Here is a 15,510-nt window from a genome sequence, read left to right as displayed (position 1 = left end):
GGGGGGGAAGAGAAGGGTGGAGTGGAGTGAGTGGAAGAGAAGATCGGATTGACACAGAGAGCTGAGAGAGGTGCAAATGGCCGAATAAAGGAGTCAATCGGCCAAGAGTCAAAAAGCACCACTCAACAATTAGTTAATTTCGTTGGAGATGGATGATTTCCCAGCAATGCGAGAAGAGAAGAAAGAAAGGAAAGCAGACAAGATCCCCAGTTGTCCGTCTGACAGAAAGAGTACTCAACAATTAATTATCTCAATTATCTCAATTTCACTGGGTACTTTCTTAAAGACTATCTGGCGCTTCGTGGTGTCCGGCCATCAGCTCTTGTCGCGGCTGCTTTTAGTGTTGCTCCTCCGGTGACGGAATTGCCCGCAACGCTTTGGACAATCGGCCTGTCTTCACTTCCTCAACAATGACCTTGGCACTTATACACATTCAATTGATGATATGACACATTGCAGTTTCAGAATAAAGACCTGTCCAGCTATAAGATCTGCCTTGCGAAGACAACTAGCACGTCCACCGTGTCGGTCTCCTTCGACATTCTCAATATCGCCTCATCTCCCCGGATCGCATCATATCAGATGAAAATTACCTCTCAATATGGAGAATGACTCTAATCTGTCTTTGTTCTCGACGTTCTACAGCTCTCGGTGGTTTTCGCTCGTCATATACAGCTTTGAGCCAGGTTCAATGACAACTTTTCACTTCTCGCTCGACTCAAGATTAAGGGCGATCCTGAGATCATTTACACGCGCTACGCGACGAAGACCCAACAAAGTATCGTATCGGTCAGAACGGCATTCCCAAAGGTGATATACACGATATAGTAGAGTATGAAAGAGCACAGGCATGTATCAGCATACAGGGTAGCATCCCCAGCTACCCGGAGTCTCCGCAGTGGCGAGTTTCCTGTAGATGCACGCCATCATCCCCTTTCGATTTCTTCTATTCTAATCCTCCAACAACTTCCCGGTTCCTCATTACGCGGGTATTCAGTGAGCTGCAGACATGTTAGTCGCAAGCTCTGCGATAATGATAATAAGAGGGGTAACTCACCATCGGGCTGGGCAAGGATGTACTCAACAGCCTTGTCGACTGTAGCGGAAGGCGATCAGTTCTCGATTCCGGGGAATTCTCTTCGATTTTTGTAGTGACTTACCGCTGTGGATGGAGTCGGCCTCCTTGTCGGGGATCTCAATGCTGAATTCCTGCAGGCATGTCAGTAAGCGCGCGTCGAGGCGAACTAGATGCGGCAAGCCGTACCTCCTCGATGGCCATGACGACCTCAACGGTATCCAAGCTGTCCAGACCAAGATCGTTCGTGAAGTGAGAAGCGGCGTTGATCTACCAGGTTATATATCGTTAAAAACATGGACCTTTTACCGAGGGATTTTCGCCGGAAGCCGGAGCCCAGCGGGGATCGACTCGAATCACTAACCTTGCTGGCGTCGGAAACCTGAAGCGCATTGAATCAAGATACGTCAGTTCATGTCATTTGGATAAATCTCGGCGATGCGAAACAACAAGCTGATAGACCTGCATCCGCCGCCTTGGAATGTTACTTGACGCACCTTGTCGAAGTTCTTCAACAGGTTGACAATGCGGCCCTCGACCTCCTCCTTTTTGAGACCGGCAGGAGCGGAGTAGAGACGGACACCCTGGTAGGCGAAGCGAGGAGCGAATTGAGCCGGGCGAGCGACAGCAGAGCTACGGATCTGGAAGGGAGCCGAAGTCTTGACGGCACGAGGGACAGAGGTCCGGAGGGAGCGGACGACAGCGGAGCGGAACATGGTGAATTATGTGAGAGTACCCGAATGGGAATAATTAGGAAGAAAGAAGTGTGGGGGTGGGGGGGAAGGGAGGAGGGAGAATGGAGAAGAGGTTGATTGAAAGTGATAGGAATAGCAGATGGAGGAGGGAGTGAGTGAACTCTGGGCTGGGTTGAGATGGAGACTGAATAAGTCGATGGTTTCTGTTGCGGCTCGGAGCAGCAAAATCCTGCCGCCGGCCAATCAACGGGAAGGAGAAAGCCATGACCTAAGCCCAATTCATTTTGGAAGAGTGCAAACTGAACCAAAACTGACTGACTGAACTGGAACTTGCTGGGAAGGCACGGTGACCACCACCACATTTGAACCTCCCTCCTTCAATTCCAGACTCCTCCTCTCCTCTCCCCCCTCATCCTATCCACCCCCCACCCCCCAAAGGATAATTCCTACTCGCCATGGCCTCCACAAAGTCTGTCGCCAGGCTTCTGGCCTATTCCCGCCCATCGCCTTTCGCTCTCCGTCCTACCCCCATCGGCTCCATCGCAAACTTCTCCTCCTCAGTCGCCCGCGCAGCTACGCCAGCTGGTCCTCCCCAACCGGGCTTCCGCTTGCCTCCTCCGCAGAAATGGGACCAGTCCACTGAGTCTGCCCTCGACAAGGCCACCAAGTACTTCCTCATGGCCGAGCTGATGCGCGGCATGTACGTCGTGCTGGAGCAGTTCTTCAGACCTCCGTAGGTGCCACCCTGCCTTCGCAAGCTTCCCCGCTAGGCCGAACCTCGACGGTTTGGCCACTCAAGCCCGATCATATCATCCCATCATACCACGACTTTGACGTCAATTGAGCTGTTGCTCCTCCCTCTGTGGGAGCTCCCCCTCGTGGACCCGGACCATCCGCTAACGCGAAGAAACCTCGACAGTTACACCATCATGTACCCTTTCGAGAAGGGTCCCATCTCCCCTCGTTTCCGCGGTGAGCACGCCCTGCGTCGCTACCCCACCGGTGAGGAGCGGTGCATTGCCTGCAAGCTCTGTGAGGCCATCTGCCCGGCCCAGGCCATCACCATTGAAGCCGAGGAGCGTGAGGACGGAAGCCGTCGGACGACCCGTTATGATATCGATATGACCAAGTGCATCTACTGTGGCTACTGCCAGGAGAGTTGCCCCGTTGACGCTATCGTTGAGAGTGAGTTTGCCCTTCTCAGTCACTCTTGGGTCTAACCGTTGGGACGCGTGACTGACCGACCTTCACTTGCAGCCTCCAACGCTGAATACGCCACTGAGACCCGTGAGGAGCTGCTGTACAACAAGGAGAAGCTCCTTGCCAATGGTGACAAGTGGGAGCCGGAGATTGCCGCTGCCGCCAGAGCTGATGCTCCTTACCGTTAAGCCGCTTTTGGTGTTAGAAGACGATTTTAAGCCAGCATCTTCCGACATGAGGAGTTGAATCTTGACGAGAGTATGCGCTCCCATTTGTCGGAATGCTCGGGAGGCTCAAGCACTAAGAAGAAAAGGGAATGTTGTTTTCAAATTATTGAGAAAGTGGAAGGGTAGGGTGGTCTCTCCTCACGGCGGGTTGACTCGGCCGCTCTAGCCTTCCACTACCCACCTTGTACATAAACTAACGCTCGCAACCCTACCCCAACCCGATTTCTCACCTGTATTTGTCGGGCTCACTCCCAGAGGGGTGTCCTCTGCAGTTGCCCGGAAATATCCCGGCTCTGGTACTCTCTGGTCTTGTCTGCTATTGTGTGTCTCCGATGTCGAAGGATATTTACCTTATCTGCATGTCTCGATTACATGTGTCTGTTTACCTACACTGCCGTTTCAGGTTCTTTTTTTCCTAGGGATTTTCAAATCGAAGAAGTATTCTTTTTTCCTTTGTTCTAGACAGAAGAAAGAAACCATACAGAGGAGGATCAGTCAGTCATTCCTGAATGGGAAACCAGATTGTATCAAATTTGTATCAACAAATGTGTTTCGAAGAAGTATAGGAAACGCTGCCTATGCACATATGCACATAACTTTGGAGGACAAGAATGAACAAAGAAATGAGTAAATGAATAAAAAAAATCCCCCCAGATTTTAAAATGTTAATGAACTCCCCGAACACCATATCTCCAAATGATGACCCGCACTCAACAACACACAACCCATTCCCTTTTTTAAGATAACTTTTTTGAAAAAAAAAAAAGAAAAGAAAGCACACACATCTCTCTGCTTTGTCTCTCTTTTTAGGTTTTTGATGATGATGATGATGATTCGTCCTTGCTCCTCCCGTCTCCTGTTTGTATTCGAGAAATCGAAGGAGTAGGTAAGGTATCGCGTTGTGGTGGTGGGTAGGGTAGGGTGGAAGGTAGATGGTATTACATACTGAGGAACGAACGACGACGGATCATCACCGGGGAGAATCACCGCTCAGTCAGGGTATGGAGGATAGTAAAGGAGGGAGGGCGAGAGGGAAATGGAAATGGTAAGAAGATGGGAGGGTCGGAGAAGAAAGGGCAAAGGCGAAGCTGAGCTGAGGACTACCTAAGTCCAGTTCACTTATTTCTTCTTCCCACCGCCACCACCAGCCTTGGCCTTGAAGCTACCTTCGAAGCCCGGTCTGGCCTTCTTCTTGCCTCCGCCAGCGGCGGGCTTCTTCTTGCCCTTGTTGCCTCCCTTCTCCTCGCGGCGCTTGCGGAGGTTCTCCTCGCGCTTCTGCTGGCGCATGTCCTTGCCGTGCTTGACGGCGTCGATCCGCTCCCGCCACTCGCGTTCGGACTTCTTCTTGGCCGTCTCCTTGCGCTTGAGAGCCTTCTTCAGCAGCGAGGTATCGTCGCGGACCCGCTCGCCGTGGGCACGCTTCTTCGCGTTCAGCCACATGTCCTTCTCCTCGATGTCGGCCCGCCGCTCATCGTCCATGGAGGCCAGCCGGGCCTTCTTGGCTTCGACAGCCTTGAGGGCGGCGGCTGGGTCGTGGTGAGCACCCTGCCGCTTGGGCTGATCGCGGACGTTCTGGAGAGTGGGATCGGCGTGCTGGCCGTCGCCGAAGACGACCCGACCAAAGGAGTAGTTGGCGTTGCTGGAAGAGCCAACCGAGTCTGCAGGGGAGCGAGGAGAGGCGAGAAGGGAGCCGGATCCGCCGGGAGAGAAGCGGCGGGCCATGGCCTCGTCCTTCAGCCGTTGTTCCTCCTCGCGGGCCTTCTGACGCAGCTCCTTCTTGTGCGCTTTGCGCTGCTCGGCTTTTTGTCGGCGCGCCTCGATGAGCTCTTGGCGGTTGCGGGCGGGCTTGCCATTCAATCCATCGGCGTGACGAGCAGCCCGGAGCTCGTCCAGACGCTTCTGAAGCCGCTGTTTCAACTGTTCGGAAGTGGCCTTGAGGGGCTTGAGGTCGTTGGAGGTGGAGGACTTGGGGGCATCGGTCGAGGGGGCGACGGAGGAGATGGAAGAGCTGCCGGACTGGGGATTGGACGCATCAAAGCCAGAGGAATTGGGAGTCGATGCAGAAGAGGACTCGGGTTCTACGTTGAACTCGAGTGAGAGTCCCTCCTCGGGAACAACGCCCTCGGCAGCGTCGCTCTCATCGCTGTCCTCAGCCTCAACTTCGTTGTCATCATTTTTGCTGGCAGGGGCGGACTCTGATTCTTGCGCAACCTCGGCGGTAGGTGTTTGGTCCTGCTTAGATTTTTGCTCAACCTCCTTCGCCTTCCTGGCAGCATCCTTGGCCTTCTTCTTCTCCTTCTGGTTGGCCTTCTTCTGTGCCTTCTTCTCTTCCTTCAATTTTCTGCGCGCTTCGGCGGCCTCGTTCGACTTGGCCTGGGCATCCGGGTTTGCCGAGTCTTCGGTCTGTTTTTGCTTCTTGGACTTTGCGTCACCACGTTTCAGACCTTCTCTGGGCTGCTCGGAGCCAAGTTCTCCGTCCTCAGACGCGGCGTCTTCTCCAGCTTGCTCTTCGTTGCGCTTGCGCTTACGTGCCTTCTCGTCCATCACATCCTTGGCCGTCTTGACATTATCGGGGTCCAACTTGGCCCGCTTGGCTTCGCGAGCTTGCTCCTTGGTCTGCTTTTTCCGCTGCCATTGGTCCTAATCAAGGGATTGCGGTCAGCCACGTCCTTGAGCAGCGGCTGGATAGTTCTGGGGAGTGGGGGCAAGGGAGAAGAGAGTAGGAGAGGAGACGGAGGACAGGAGGGGTTTTTTTTGCTTTGAGCAGAAAAGGAGAAACCAAGGTGAGAACGTACACTGCCATCTTCACCATAGTAGTTCTTTGCCGGGATTAGCGACAACAGACCATCGAAGGCCTGGGCGTGGTCTCGCAGCCGTTCCTGATGAGAAGAAAAAAAAATGTCAATCTCAGAATCAGGCACACAGCAGTGCAGTGCAGTGCACGGGGCAACACACCTCGATGTCATCCATTTCTGCAAGAGACAAAAAAGAAAAAGAAACCAGCAGGCCTGTCCAAGAACACAAAAGGACTCGAGAAGCAAATACCAGGGCCGGAATTGGAGGTTGATGGGTCTAATGGGCAACGCTCGGGGTCAAAGTAACGAAAGCCGCGATACCATGAAAAAATTGGGTGAGTAGGTTGAAATCTTGGCATTGCTCCTTCTCCGCTCGGCTGTTCACCGCCTTCACCGCCTGCGCACACAAGAGAATTATTCCAGTACGGGGTCGGTCGGCCTTATCCCCGTCAACTGGTAAGTCCGGGATGTCACTGGAAGTATGGTCCACGTGCCCCCCTACTCTATTATATGATCTGGACTAAGATGTGATCTGATCGGCGCTGTTAAACTACACAGCAATAAAATCAATCAATAAATGACGACAAATGCAGAGTGAACCCTCAGGCTGTGATCCAAGGCGGTATCCGTCGTATATTTCAGTTATATCATCTCTGAGAACCTATTACTCCGATGTTACTCGGTGATACATCTCGAATCTACATCACTGGTATATATCCACCCCGCAATGGGCCTACTATCCAACAGGAGCCAATCACCTCGACACTACCAGCCTCTAAAGCTCCAAGAATGCCGAGTCGAATCCCTTATCATCTAAACCAACACAATTCTCACTCTCAATCGAGGTAATGTTATCAAACGGCCAAGGAATAGTCCAAATCAAATCGAACCTAATCGAGCCCTCGAAATATCAGCCACCATCCACACCTGAACGTCACGAGGCGCAACTATTCCTTTTCCATTCCCAGATAGTATACGAGGGAGAGTACTCACCGCTCCTCGGGATAAACAGGTGGGTCATCCGAGCCCAAGGCGCTGACGATATTCGCCATCTTTCCATGCCGCCATGAAATCAGGATATTGCCGGGGCCCCGATAGTGACGAATTTTTCGCGCCACGCACTTCGCGTCATTGCGCTTGCAGGAGGTGTCGATCGGCAGAGACAGGTCGTGGGCGAGGGGGAGGACGGTTTCGTAGGAGCGACGGTGTTGGTCGACTATGTAGTATTGGTGTCAGTGTCAACGCTTTGCGATCAAAAGACAATCCAAAAGAGGAAGATAGGGCAAGGGCTGCTGTCTGGAGGTTCCTTACGAGAGTTGATATGTGGTGCCATTATATATCCGATATCATATGGCGAGTCGGCGCCAAAGACGGAACGGAGACATTCTGCGCGCTTGAAGCCGTCGGCGTTAAGACCGCTGTCGCTGGGATCCGGGGGCTTCTCCCCATGACGGATCAGGTAGACGGTTGGCTTCGTCGGTTGGGATGATGGAATGGAGGCACCCAGGGTCAGAGTGGATGCGGTGAGAAGGTATAGAATATTGCTAAGCTGAGAGGCGATCATCTTGATATATATAGTGTGTGACAGGTGATAGCCGTGATCACAGCTACCGGGTCATTTCTAGTGCTTTTATATCTCGAATCTATGGTGTCTTCTCATCGAGGGAGAGAGTATGTCCGCTTGCGCATCGCGGCGTTCGGGAGAGTCGTCAGGGCCTCGGGATCTATATGTACGTCGGCCGAGTATTCAATCAACCAGGTGAGGAGGGTACGCGTGGAGATTTAAATATGGAGCAAGCAAGCAAGCTGAGGGATGGTCGATCATAAAACACACTATCGATCGACGCAATGCATATGGGGAGGGATGGGGGGAGGGCAGCAGGGCAGCAGGCGACCAGGCTGCTGCATAACGCAACACGGCTGCTGAGCCTATTCTTTGCTGCTATGAGCGAATTTTTCGTGACCAGTAGACTGGAAAAATCATCTGTTACTCGAGATAAAGAGTCCACTGAGATGGACCCTCTCGATCTCGTGCAACATGGAAGCTTTGACGCTGATTGGGACGTCCGGTCGGTCAGGCGACGATCCATGGAGCCCAGCTGAGGGTTTCTCGGGGCAGAATTCATAACCTTAAAAAAGGTCGATCTGCGGTGAGTTTGTCCCTTCCCAGTCGGATGATGTGAATTGGCCTGCTGTTTTGATTCTGCTTTTTTTTTTTTTTTTTCAAGCCATGAGTGAGGACCGTGAGGGCTCTGTCATGGAACTTTGTAGGAAGCTGAGATGTGGATACACCGTAGCAGTTATCTTTAGTCGGGGGGATATGCTTTGGAAGGAAAAGCTTGATGAGCAGGATCTTGCAACACGGCTATCAAGAAGTCATTACCCTTGCATTCTGCCTTGCACTGCTGACTGGTGCTATCTGTGGAGATTGAGAACATCGTTTGTGGTGTGCCGCATGCAAGGCAAGTCCTGAGGCGGCATCATCGAGGGGCTGCAGATCTACTTATACATGCCGTAGGTTTGTATGTACAGGTAGCTTCTCGTGAAGTGCCGTGCACTCTCCCCGCTCTCCACGAACGGACGTACCAGGCAAACTCCTGCTGCTCTGCATGAGCCTGTGAGGGAATAATTAAGCTTTCAAGTTGACTCGGACAGGTAGACACTATGAACAAGCTCGGGCTGACAGGCAGTTCCTTGGGATGGGCTCCCCGCTCCGATAAATAACTTACCGCTTGTGTTGTGTTGGATTGGGTCCAAGTCTTGGGTCCATAGACTACCTACGTTAGTGCTGTAGCCTGGGCAGTTGTTCCTCTCTTTGATCGGGGAGATATCAACAGTTCATCCGGGACCAAGCCACTGTAGGTGGATTGGAGGTACCCCTCCCCCTCAAAAGAAAGGATGGGATGTGACCGTGGAAGGGCCAAATGCGTTGTCGATGTCAGTTTGCACTGCAGTTGCCTCGGATACTGAGCCGACAGCACGGCCCCCAATCCATCCAGGTCACCGAAAAGGGGAGGAGGTGATTGATCAGCAGGCGATATTATTCTAGAAGCACCTTCCACAAGGCTTGTGATCGCTTAGAGTACCTACTGTGTATATCCTCTCTCTTGCATCTTTCAGCTGAGGATCTCCTTTTCACCTGCTCGGCTCTAAGCCCCAATTTCCACGGTCTAAAGAGGTTGAGATCCGAGGGAAACCAGCCACAATGGGCTTTCCAGCATCTGAGTGGTCTACGTGGGACTGTTTCCTCCACTTTTCGCACGTATTCACTGCCCCCCCCCCCCGGTTACGTATATCTCAGCGGAAGATGTCAGACCCAAATTTCCGCTAGTGTATGCAGAAACATGTCTGCCTGTTACGTGCCGTACTGGAGGACGGTGTCTCCGACGGGATGCACACTTGAACCCCTGTTAGTAAAGATAGGACAGCGACATTTCTAATCTTCTACTTTAGGGGGTTCTTGCGGAGGCTCGGCAAGCTCAAAATTGCAAGAGCACTTTCAATTCCATCTACCCGAGGATCCGGAACTGCAATCGACTAAGTTATCCGTACTCGTAGATTGAGGAGCTCATCCCGAGCCCCATGAATCGTAGTCTTGGCATTACAGGCTCGGGCTATCGGCATCACGCCATTACCCGTTGAGGCTGTGCCAAGTACACCTGCGCCACAGTGACTTCGGTATGAAGTAACTTATGCAGGAGTCGATGCCTGAATGTGCACGACGTTACCAGTCTTACCAGCCAAGATGTGTAAGGTGGGTTTTCCGTCAAAATCGGATGGCTGCATATTGAGACCAAGGATGATCGTTGCCCCAGTGGCGCATCAATGTACTGTACTGGTACCAGTGAGTGTATCATTGTGGACGTTAGGTAGCATGGGACTCGGAAAGTCACACACCGGGAGATTGGGGAAGAATCTATAGATGCCCTGGATATTGCGGCACTGTCAGGAGTACCTCACTTAGCATTGGTGATCGGTCTCAGCCCTGCGTCCATTCAACAAACACATGGCTGCAAGAGTGCACAGCCACCCCGCACCTCACCGTGGCGGGGGAGTCATCCGTACGGGTCACCGCTGTTCAGTAAACTCAGAACAATTTTCACATATCAGACATCTCATAGACGCCGCTTACTGAACCCAGCCAGGTAATCATGTCCAGGGCTGGGGCTGGGGGCAAGGATTCGAGGCCAGTACTGTCCCGCATGGTTTTTTTTTAAGACCGCAGTGTGGCTCAGTCATACGGAGAGGTAACTTGTAAGATTGGCATGTTTTGCCTAGTAAATCTCGCAGGGCTTGGCATGAACGGAGAAGAGGGAAACAGTGAATTCATGGTGGGGCTCGTCCCCAGCAATTCACAGAAGGGCCAGGAAGGCCAGAAGGATCCGACTGCGCCTGCTCAGCCCTGTAGTGCCCGTAGTGCCAGATCAGCTTATCAAGTGGCCAAATCTCCCACTATAAAAACCTAAGGTGCCCCTCGTTCCCATCATCCGTCTTTCATCATACTATCCCACTTTCTCTCCTTCCTCCGACTTACAAGTCAGATAACAACAACACTTACATCACACATCCACATCGAATTACCCCTCTTCGTCTCACACACACCGACAACATGTCCGGCTACGATCAGTACAACCAGGGCCAGGGCGGCTACTACGGCCACCAGCAGGGTGGTTACCAGCAGGGTGGCTACCAACAGGGTGGTGGTTATCCTCAGCAGCAGGGCTACGGACAGCAGGGTGGCTACGACCAATACAACCAGCACAGCCAGCACGGTAGCCAGGGTGGCTCTGCCAACGACTACTATGGCTCCAGCGGACAGCAGTCTCAGTATGGTGGTGAGAGCCAGTACGGCCAGCAGCAACAGTACGGCCAGCACGGTCAGCAGCAACAGTATGGTCAGGACCAGCGTGGAGAGTAAGCTCATCCTCATCGACTTCCCATTTATAATCAAAGTACCATGGTGAACTGACATGTTCTTTTCTTTTTTTTTTTCCAGGTACAACCAGCAGGGTGCCCCTGGTGGCGCGCAGGACGGTGAACGTGGTCTCGGTGGTGCCCTCGCCGGTGGTCTGGCGGGAGGCTTTGCCGGTCACAAGGCGGATCACGGGATCCTCGGAACCATCGGTGGTGCCATTATCGGAAGTATCGCTGAAGACGCCATCAAGAAGCACAGACACAAGGAGGAGGAGCAGCAGCAGTACGGCTACCCTCCCCACGGTGGTCCCGGTGGTCCTCCTCCTCCCGGCTCTCACCACGGTGGCGGTGGTAGCATGATGGACCAGTTCGGCAGCTTCTTCAAGAAATAGACGGCTCCTCCTCACCTTGGACCGTTCTTGATCTCATGACCTTGCTGCTTCATTCCATATGACTGAGCCTTTTATTTATTTGTTGCCCTTTTCTTTTTGTTACGGCCGGCCGGGGTATGGGAAATGAATTCGAGTCTTTTCTTCCAACAACCGTTTCTTGCGCTTAAGATTGCTCTGCTTTTCTCTGAATTATCTCCCTGAAGTGTTGATACTAGGGATTGGACTTAAACTTGATACCGATGCTGGGTCTGCCAGCATATTTTATCTATTAGTGGCTATGCTACGAAGAATCATACTGCCTTTGACCCCGCAGTTACAAGGATTTGCTTGAGAAGGAATGTAGTTGTAAGTGTAAGATAATAAGATGTTCTCATGAATGTCATAACTTCCAAGAAACCTAGATGCCGACGCGCAAAAGAGGGGTGTGAGATGGCGGGGTGAGCGTCCCTACGAGACCCGAGTCCCGACATACCCAACCCCGCCTTTAGATTTCATGCATTTCCAGGAGGACAGGTGAGATGAACTACAGCACCCATTGGCCACCCTGGGCTTACTGAGTCATGCGATGATGAGCTGTCCCAGCAAGTAGGAGGGGCTTGCATTTGGCTCGTTGGCATCTGACACACCGGGAATGAATGGGTGGGTGCATTTACGTTGCCATGCTTCGGCGTTCCCAGCGCCTCTCAATCCTGCGTCTCTCAGCACGGCCCGGAACCCTCACCGCACCTCGCCCGTGTCTGGCGAGGATCTCGTGCAGACCCAGCAACGTCTCTACGTAGGGGAAACCGGAATGGGTGATGCTCGCCAACAGCTCGATCAGGGCCTCATCCTCCTCCTCATGGAAGGTCGCCTTCCCCCCGAGTTTGAACTGGTAGATGCCACGCACCCGATGGTCTGCGCCGTCCGTGGGGAGGACCTCGCGATAGAACCGACACCATTCCCCGGTGCTGAGCTCCCCGGCGATGGGGGCCGAGTCCGGGTTCTCGCGCCGCGCCTGCAGGAAGATGTACTTGAGCAGTTCTTCCATGCGGGCCCAGGGGACCTCCTCCAGAGGCAGGTCCCTGGGCCCAAGCAGGTAGAACATCGTCGTGCAGGGCGTCTCCCTCGCGCCTACTTGGTACGTGATCTGGCACTGGCGGTCATACAAGCAGCCGAGCGGGCGTCCGCCTTCGGGGTTGCAGCCCCCTGGGTATAGCGAGATCTCCCCGGGTTGGATCATCCTGTGCGCAGGTTTGGACTGGGGGGATGGTTGATGTTGTATGGGCGGTATATGAAGAGAGCGTGCAGTACACAGGTTGATCGAATTATAAGAAGAATGAATCTATGTTTTCCCGCCTGGGAATGCCAAATTGCAAAGCGTGACATATTTATACCTAGATTGTCCGAGTATTCTTAGAATCACAATGTCTTTATGTGTGAGCTCTTTGACTGCAGCAAGATAAAGGAGAGTGTCCTTTATTGACTAGATTGCTGGAACTGATAGTCCCGGTTCCTGAATATAATCCTATGGTCTTAGCATCGCAAGTGATTGTTTTGCCATCAAGCGTCCTTTGTTCTGATCCCTCCAGTCTGTCACCCGGTTCCTGCTGAAGCCACCAGTCTAGCAGTGTCTATTCCTGTCCGGGACAGTGCTCTTTCCGGGCTGTCAGAGGAAGATAGGCTCTCTTGTTCGACTGGATGTCCATGTAGATCCACTATGCCTGAGAAGGGTTGTATGGGATAGACGTTGATGAAATAGCCCTCCATGACATGGAGGGAAAGAAGTTGTGAGACAAATGCTTCATACTTCATACATCGGATGGATCATGCATTGTCGCCCTGAGGCAACCAAGCTTGTCCGGAAGCGGGTTAGCGCATGGTCCTGGGTGCCTGGGGCAGAACTGTGCGGCCAAGCCCGATCAAAAGTTCGAGCGGAAGATTCCCCTTCAACACTGCGGAAGGGAACAAGACTGCTCTGTATAGTACACCATGATTGTCCGGCATTGTTTGCGGCAAAGTGAGTTCTTGTCTGCTATCTCAGCTCTATTGAACTTTGTATCCTGATTACTGACGCTCTCTCTCTGTCTTGCAGGCCGCCAGCTCGGTGCGCTCAACTGCCCATCGCGCGTCTGGGCCCGATTCTCCTCCACCGAGACGATTGTCGAGACGATTGTCGACACTCCGGCGCAGCAAGCCCCCCGGGTGACTGCGACTCCAGTTGGAATTCCCTCGGAGCCTGGGTCGCCGGCAGCATATGCATTGACTCCTGAAAAGGAGGCCTGGGACAAGGGTCTGCAGCGCAGTCAGTACACCCAAACAACTTGGTGACCCCCCCATGTACACGAGTCCGGACGGCAACACTAACATAAGGTGCTCGTCTTATCTTGAACAGAGGCCGACTTCCGCCAAATGGGAACCACTCTGGAAGGCAAATACAATCCCGACCAGCTTCTCTTCAACCCCCCTAAACCCGCCGACCTCACTCTCGAAATGCTCCTCGCCAATCAGACACACCTCGGACACTCAACCTCCCGCTGGAACCCGCAAAACTCCCCGTACATCCACGGTATTCGCGAGGGCATTCACATCATCTCCCTGGACGTGACCGCCGCGTATCTACGACGGGCGGCCAAGGTCGTCGAGGAGGTCGCCGCCCGCGGCGGATTGATCCTGTTCGCCGGCACCCGGAAGGGCCAGAAGCTGATGGTGGTCCGGGCCGCCGAGCGGGCCCAGGGCTACCACCTCTTTGAGCGATGGATCCCCGGCAGCTTGACCAACGGCAGTGTCATCCTGGGCCACTGCGAGGTGAAGGTGGTGAACATGTACGACGAAGAGCTGCCGACGTTCAAGGAGGTGGCCAACTCCCGGCCCTCGCTCAAGCCGGACTTGGTGGTCTGCCTGAACCCCCTGGAGAACACGGTTCTTCTGCACGAGTGTGGCCTCAACAACGTCCCCACCATCGGCATCATCGACACGGATGCGGACCCCACCCGCGTCACCTACCCGATCCCCTCGAACGATGACAGTCTGCGTGCCGTCGGCCTCATTGCTGGTGTCCTGGGACGAGCCGGAGAGGCCGGTCAGAAGCGGAGGTTAAAACTTGCTAGGAAGGGGCAAATTCTTTATAAGCCCCTTACACAGCACGATCTCCCAATCCGCAAGCCGGGGGCGGCAAATGATCGGAAAGAGGAGTCAGAGAAGCGGAAATGAAGAATCGGCGGCGCTACGGAATTTATTTTTGATCTCGGTTTGCCTGCCCTTGACTGGGATTGTACTGTACAGGACATATAAACCTTTTTTGCGTCTGTTTTTCCTTCCCCATGTTTTTCCTTCTGGTGTTGCGAATATGTATCAACAAATGTCGTCTGAATCATATCTTTAACTTCCATCTGTACTACCGTTTCAATGGATTGTTTTCGTGTGCCATCAAACATAAAATCTAGTTTTAGATGTTGGATGGGTAGATTGACTGGTGGTTAGTTTATCCTTGCATGCCGATTCCACATGTATCAGGCGTGGTTAGCTTCGTGGTATTTTGTGGGCACGTCCAAGTACGGCCAACAAGGTAGATTGAGTTAATTTTATTCCCGTGCAAGCCTCCACTTGCCCTGTGAATTTGAACCAACAGCGGCTGTCTATCTCCTTTTCATGTGGTGACGCTCGTCTCGTTGCGCAGCATATAATCCAGACAAGACTGACCGGTAGTTCGTGGTCGAAGATAGCCAGTCCATCCGCGGCCAGAGAGATTTATACGATGGGTCAGATTTTCCAGCAACATTGAGTGAGGGTTGTCCGGCATGCTCCATACGGTGGCATCCATCTTCCTCCTCGGTCTATCGAGTCCTTGGACCACTACCAACAACTCGGCAAGTCACATAACTACTCCGTACAGTACCGTGCTATTTAATCAAAGTCAATAATCAATAGACAAAGACAACCACCCGAGCAGTACTCGAAGTAACGTTACAAGTCAATGATCAACTCCACCAACACAGAGAAAGTAATCAACTATCCGAGACCCTCAAACCTTCTTCTCCGAGCTCATCTCCCTCCATCTGACCTCTCATATCAATCCAACCTGATCCAGCTGTATCTCCCACCACCTTTCCCATGCAGGGACTGAGCTAGCGGTCGGGACGTGGCCCAACCCTAGACTTTTGTACCGGTAGGCAATGGCCTACTCCGGTAGAGGAGGGAGTTTTCATGCAACTCTCGATCAATAATTCCATCCCG

General features: G+C 52.9%; 7 protein-coding genes across 7 annotated transcripts; 3 read left to right on the top strand and 4 right to left on the bottom strand.

Annotated features, from left to right (window-relative positions):
- Positions 1-779: 779 nt before the first annotated feature.
- Positions 780-1,937, bottom strand: acpA (acyl carrier protein). Its single transcript, XM_025586829.1, has 6 exons — positions 1,573-1,937; positions 1,440-1,457; positions 1,265-1,345; positions 1,161-1,209; positions 1,058-1,096; positions 780-1,001 (listed from the first exon to the last, which is right to left on the bottom strand). Exons 1-6 carry the CDS (start codon positions 1,789-1,791, stop codon positions 994-996), a joined length of 414 nt encoding a protein of 137 aa, XP_025440854.1. The 5' UTR covers positions 1,792-1,937; the 3' UTR covers positions 780-993.
- Positions 1,938-2,225: 288 nt separating this feature from the next.
- On the top strand, positions 2,226-3,158 carry BO95DRAFT_366319 (NuoI/complex I 23 kDa subunit family protein; the record flags this gene model as incomplete). Its single annotated transcript, XM_025582740.1, has 3 exons — positions 2,226-2,503; positions 2,690-2,955; positions 3,028-3,158. The coding sequence occupies 3 exons, from the start codon at positions 2,226-2,228 to the stop codon at positions 3,156-3,158; spliced, it is 675 nt and encodes a 224-aa protein (XP_025440853.1).
- Positions 3,159-4,316: 1,158 nt separating this feature from the next.
- BO95DRAFT_465035 (putative 60S ribosome biogenesis protein Rrp14) lies at positions 4,317-6,167 on the bottom strand (the record flags this gene model as incomplete). Its single annotated transcript, XM_025589110.1, has 3 exons — positions 4,317-5,837; positions 5,993-6,076; positions 6,153-6,167. The coding sequence occupies 3 exons, from the start codon at positions 6,165-6,167 to the stop codon at positions 4,317-4,319; spliced, it is 1,620 nt and encodes a 539-aa protein (XP_025440852.1).
- A 582-nt stretch (positions 6,168-6,749) lies between these two features.
- BO95DRAFT_444185 (putative phosphoglycerate mutase family protein) lies at positions 6,750-8,007 on the bottom strand. The gene is made up of 3 exons (XM_025586828.1): positions 7,304-8,007; positions 6,986-7,208; positions 6,750-6,882 (listed from the first exon to the last, which is right to left on the bottom strand). Exons 1-3 carry the CDS (start codon positions 7,554-7,556, stop codon positions 6,768-6,770), a joined length of 591 nt encoding a protein of 196 aa, XP_025440851.1. The 5' UTR covers positions 7,557-8,007; the 3' UTR covers positions 6,750-6,767.
- A 2,594-nt stretch (positions 8,008-10,601) lies between these two features.
- hel10 (putative high expression lethality protein Hel10) lies at positions 10,602-11,298 on the top strand (the record flags this gene model as incomplete). Its single annotated transcript, XM_025589109.1, has 2 exons — positions 10,602-10,906; positions 10,989-11,298. The coding sequence occupies 2 exons, from the start codon at positions 10,602-10,604 to the stop codon at positions 11,296-11,298; spliced, it is 615 nt and encodes a 204-aa protein (XP_025440850.1).
- Positions 11,299-11,947: 649 nt separating this feature from the next.
- On the bottom strand, positions 11,948-12,517 carry BO95DRAFT_465032 (uncharacterized protein; the record flags this gene model as incomplete). Its single annotated transcript, XM_025589108.1, has 1 exon — positions 11,948-12,517. The coding sequence occupies one exon, from the start codon at positions 12,515-12,517 to the stop codon at positions 11,948-11,950; it is 570 nt and encodes a 189-aa protein (XP_025440849.1).
- Positions 12,518-13,231: 714 nt separating this feature from the next.
- On the top strand, positions 13,232-14,702 carry BO95DRAFT_444180 (mitochondrial 37S ribosomal protein uS2m). The gene is made up of 3 exons (XM_025586827.1): positions 13,232-13,294; positions 13,370-13,579; positions 13,670-14,702. The coding sequence occupies exons 1-3, from the start codon at positions 13,267-13,269 to the stop codon at positions 14,485-14,487; spliced, it is 1,056 nt and encodes a 351-aa protein (XP_025440848.1). The 5' UTR covers positions 13,232-13,266; the 3' UTR covers positions 14,488-14,702.
- The last annotated feature ends 808 nt before the right edge of the window (positions 14,703-15,510 follow it).

Source organism: Aspergillus brunneoviolaceus, assembly GCF_003184695.1.
Source record: "Aspergillus brunneoviolaceus CBS 621.78 unplaced genomic scaffold BO95scaffold_45, whole genome shotgun sequence".
In the NCBI taxonomy this organism is placed as follows: domain Eukaryota; kingdom Fungi; phylum Ascomycota; class Eurotiomycetes; order Eurotiales; family Aspergillaceae; genus Aspergillus; species Aspergillus brunneoviolaceus.
Note: the sequence above shows the minus strand (reverse complement) of the source record. Positions and strands in the feature narration are given on the sequence as shown.

Excerpts from the sequence above, each read along its gene's own strand:
- acpA (XM_025586829.1), bottom strand. The coding sequence starts at position 1,791 with ATGTTCCGCTCCGCTGTCGTCCGCTCCCTCCGGACCTCTGTCCCTCGT. Across the intron at positions 1,210-1,264 it reads TCGTCATGGCCATCGAGGAG|GAATTCAGCATTGAGATCCC; the intron begins GTACGGCTTGCC and ends ACATGCCTGCAG. Across the intron at positions 1,097-1,160 it reads GGCCGACTCCATCCACAGCG|TCGACAAGGCTGTTGAGTAC; the intron begins GTAAGTCACTAC and ends CTTCCGCTACAG.
- BO95DRAFT_444185 (XM_025586828.1), bottom strand. The coding sequence starts at position 7,556 with ATGATCGCCTCTCAGCTTAGCAATATTCTATACCTTCTCACCGCATCC. Across the intron at positions 7,209-7,303 it reads GGCACCACATATCAACTCTC|TCGACCAACACCGTCGCTCC; the intron begins GTAAGGAACCTC and ends AATACTACATAG. Across the intron at positions 6,883-6,985 it reads CCTGTTTATCCCGAGGAGCG|GTTCGATTTGATTTGGACTA; the intron begins GTGAGTACTCTC and ends GGGCTCGATTAG.
- BO95DRAFT_444180 (XM_025586827.1), top strand. The coding sequence starts at position 13,267 with ATGATTGTCCGGCATTGTTTGCGGCAAA. Across the intron at positions 13,295-13,369 it reads CCGGCATTGTTTGCGGCAAA|GCCGCCAGCTCGGTGCGCTC; the intron begins GTGAGTTCTTGT and ends TCTGTCTTGCAG. Across the intron at positions 13,580-13,669 it reads GGACAAGGGTCTGCAGCGCA|AGGCCGACTTCCGCCAAATG; the intron begins GTCAGTACACCC and ends TATCTTGAACAG.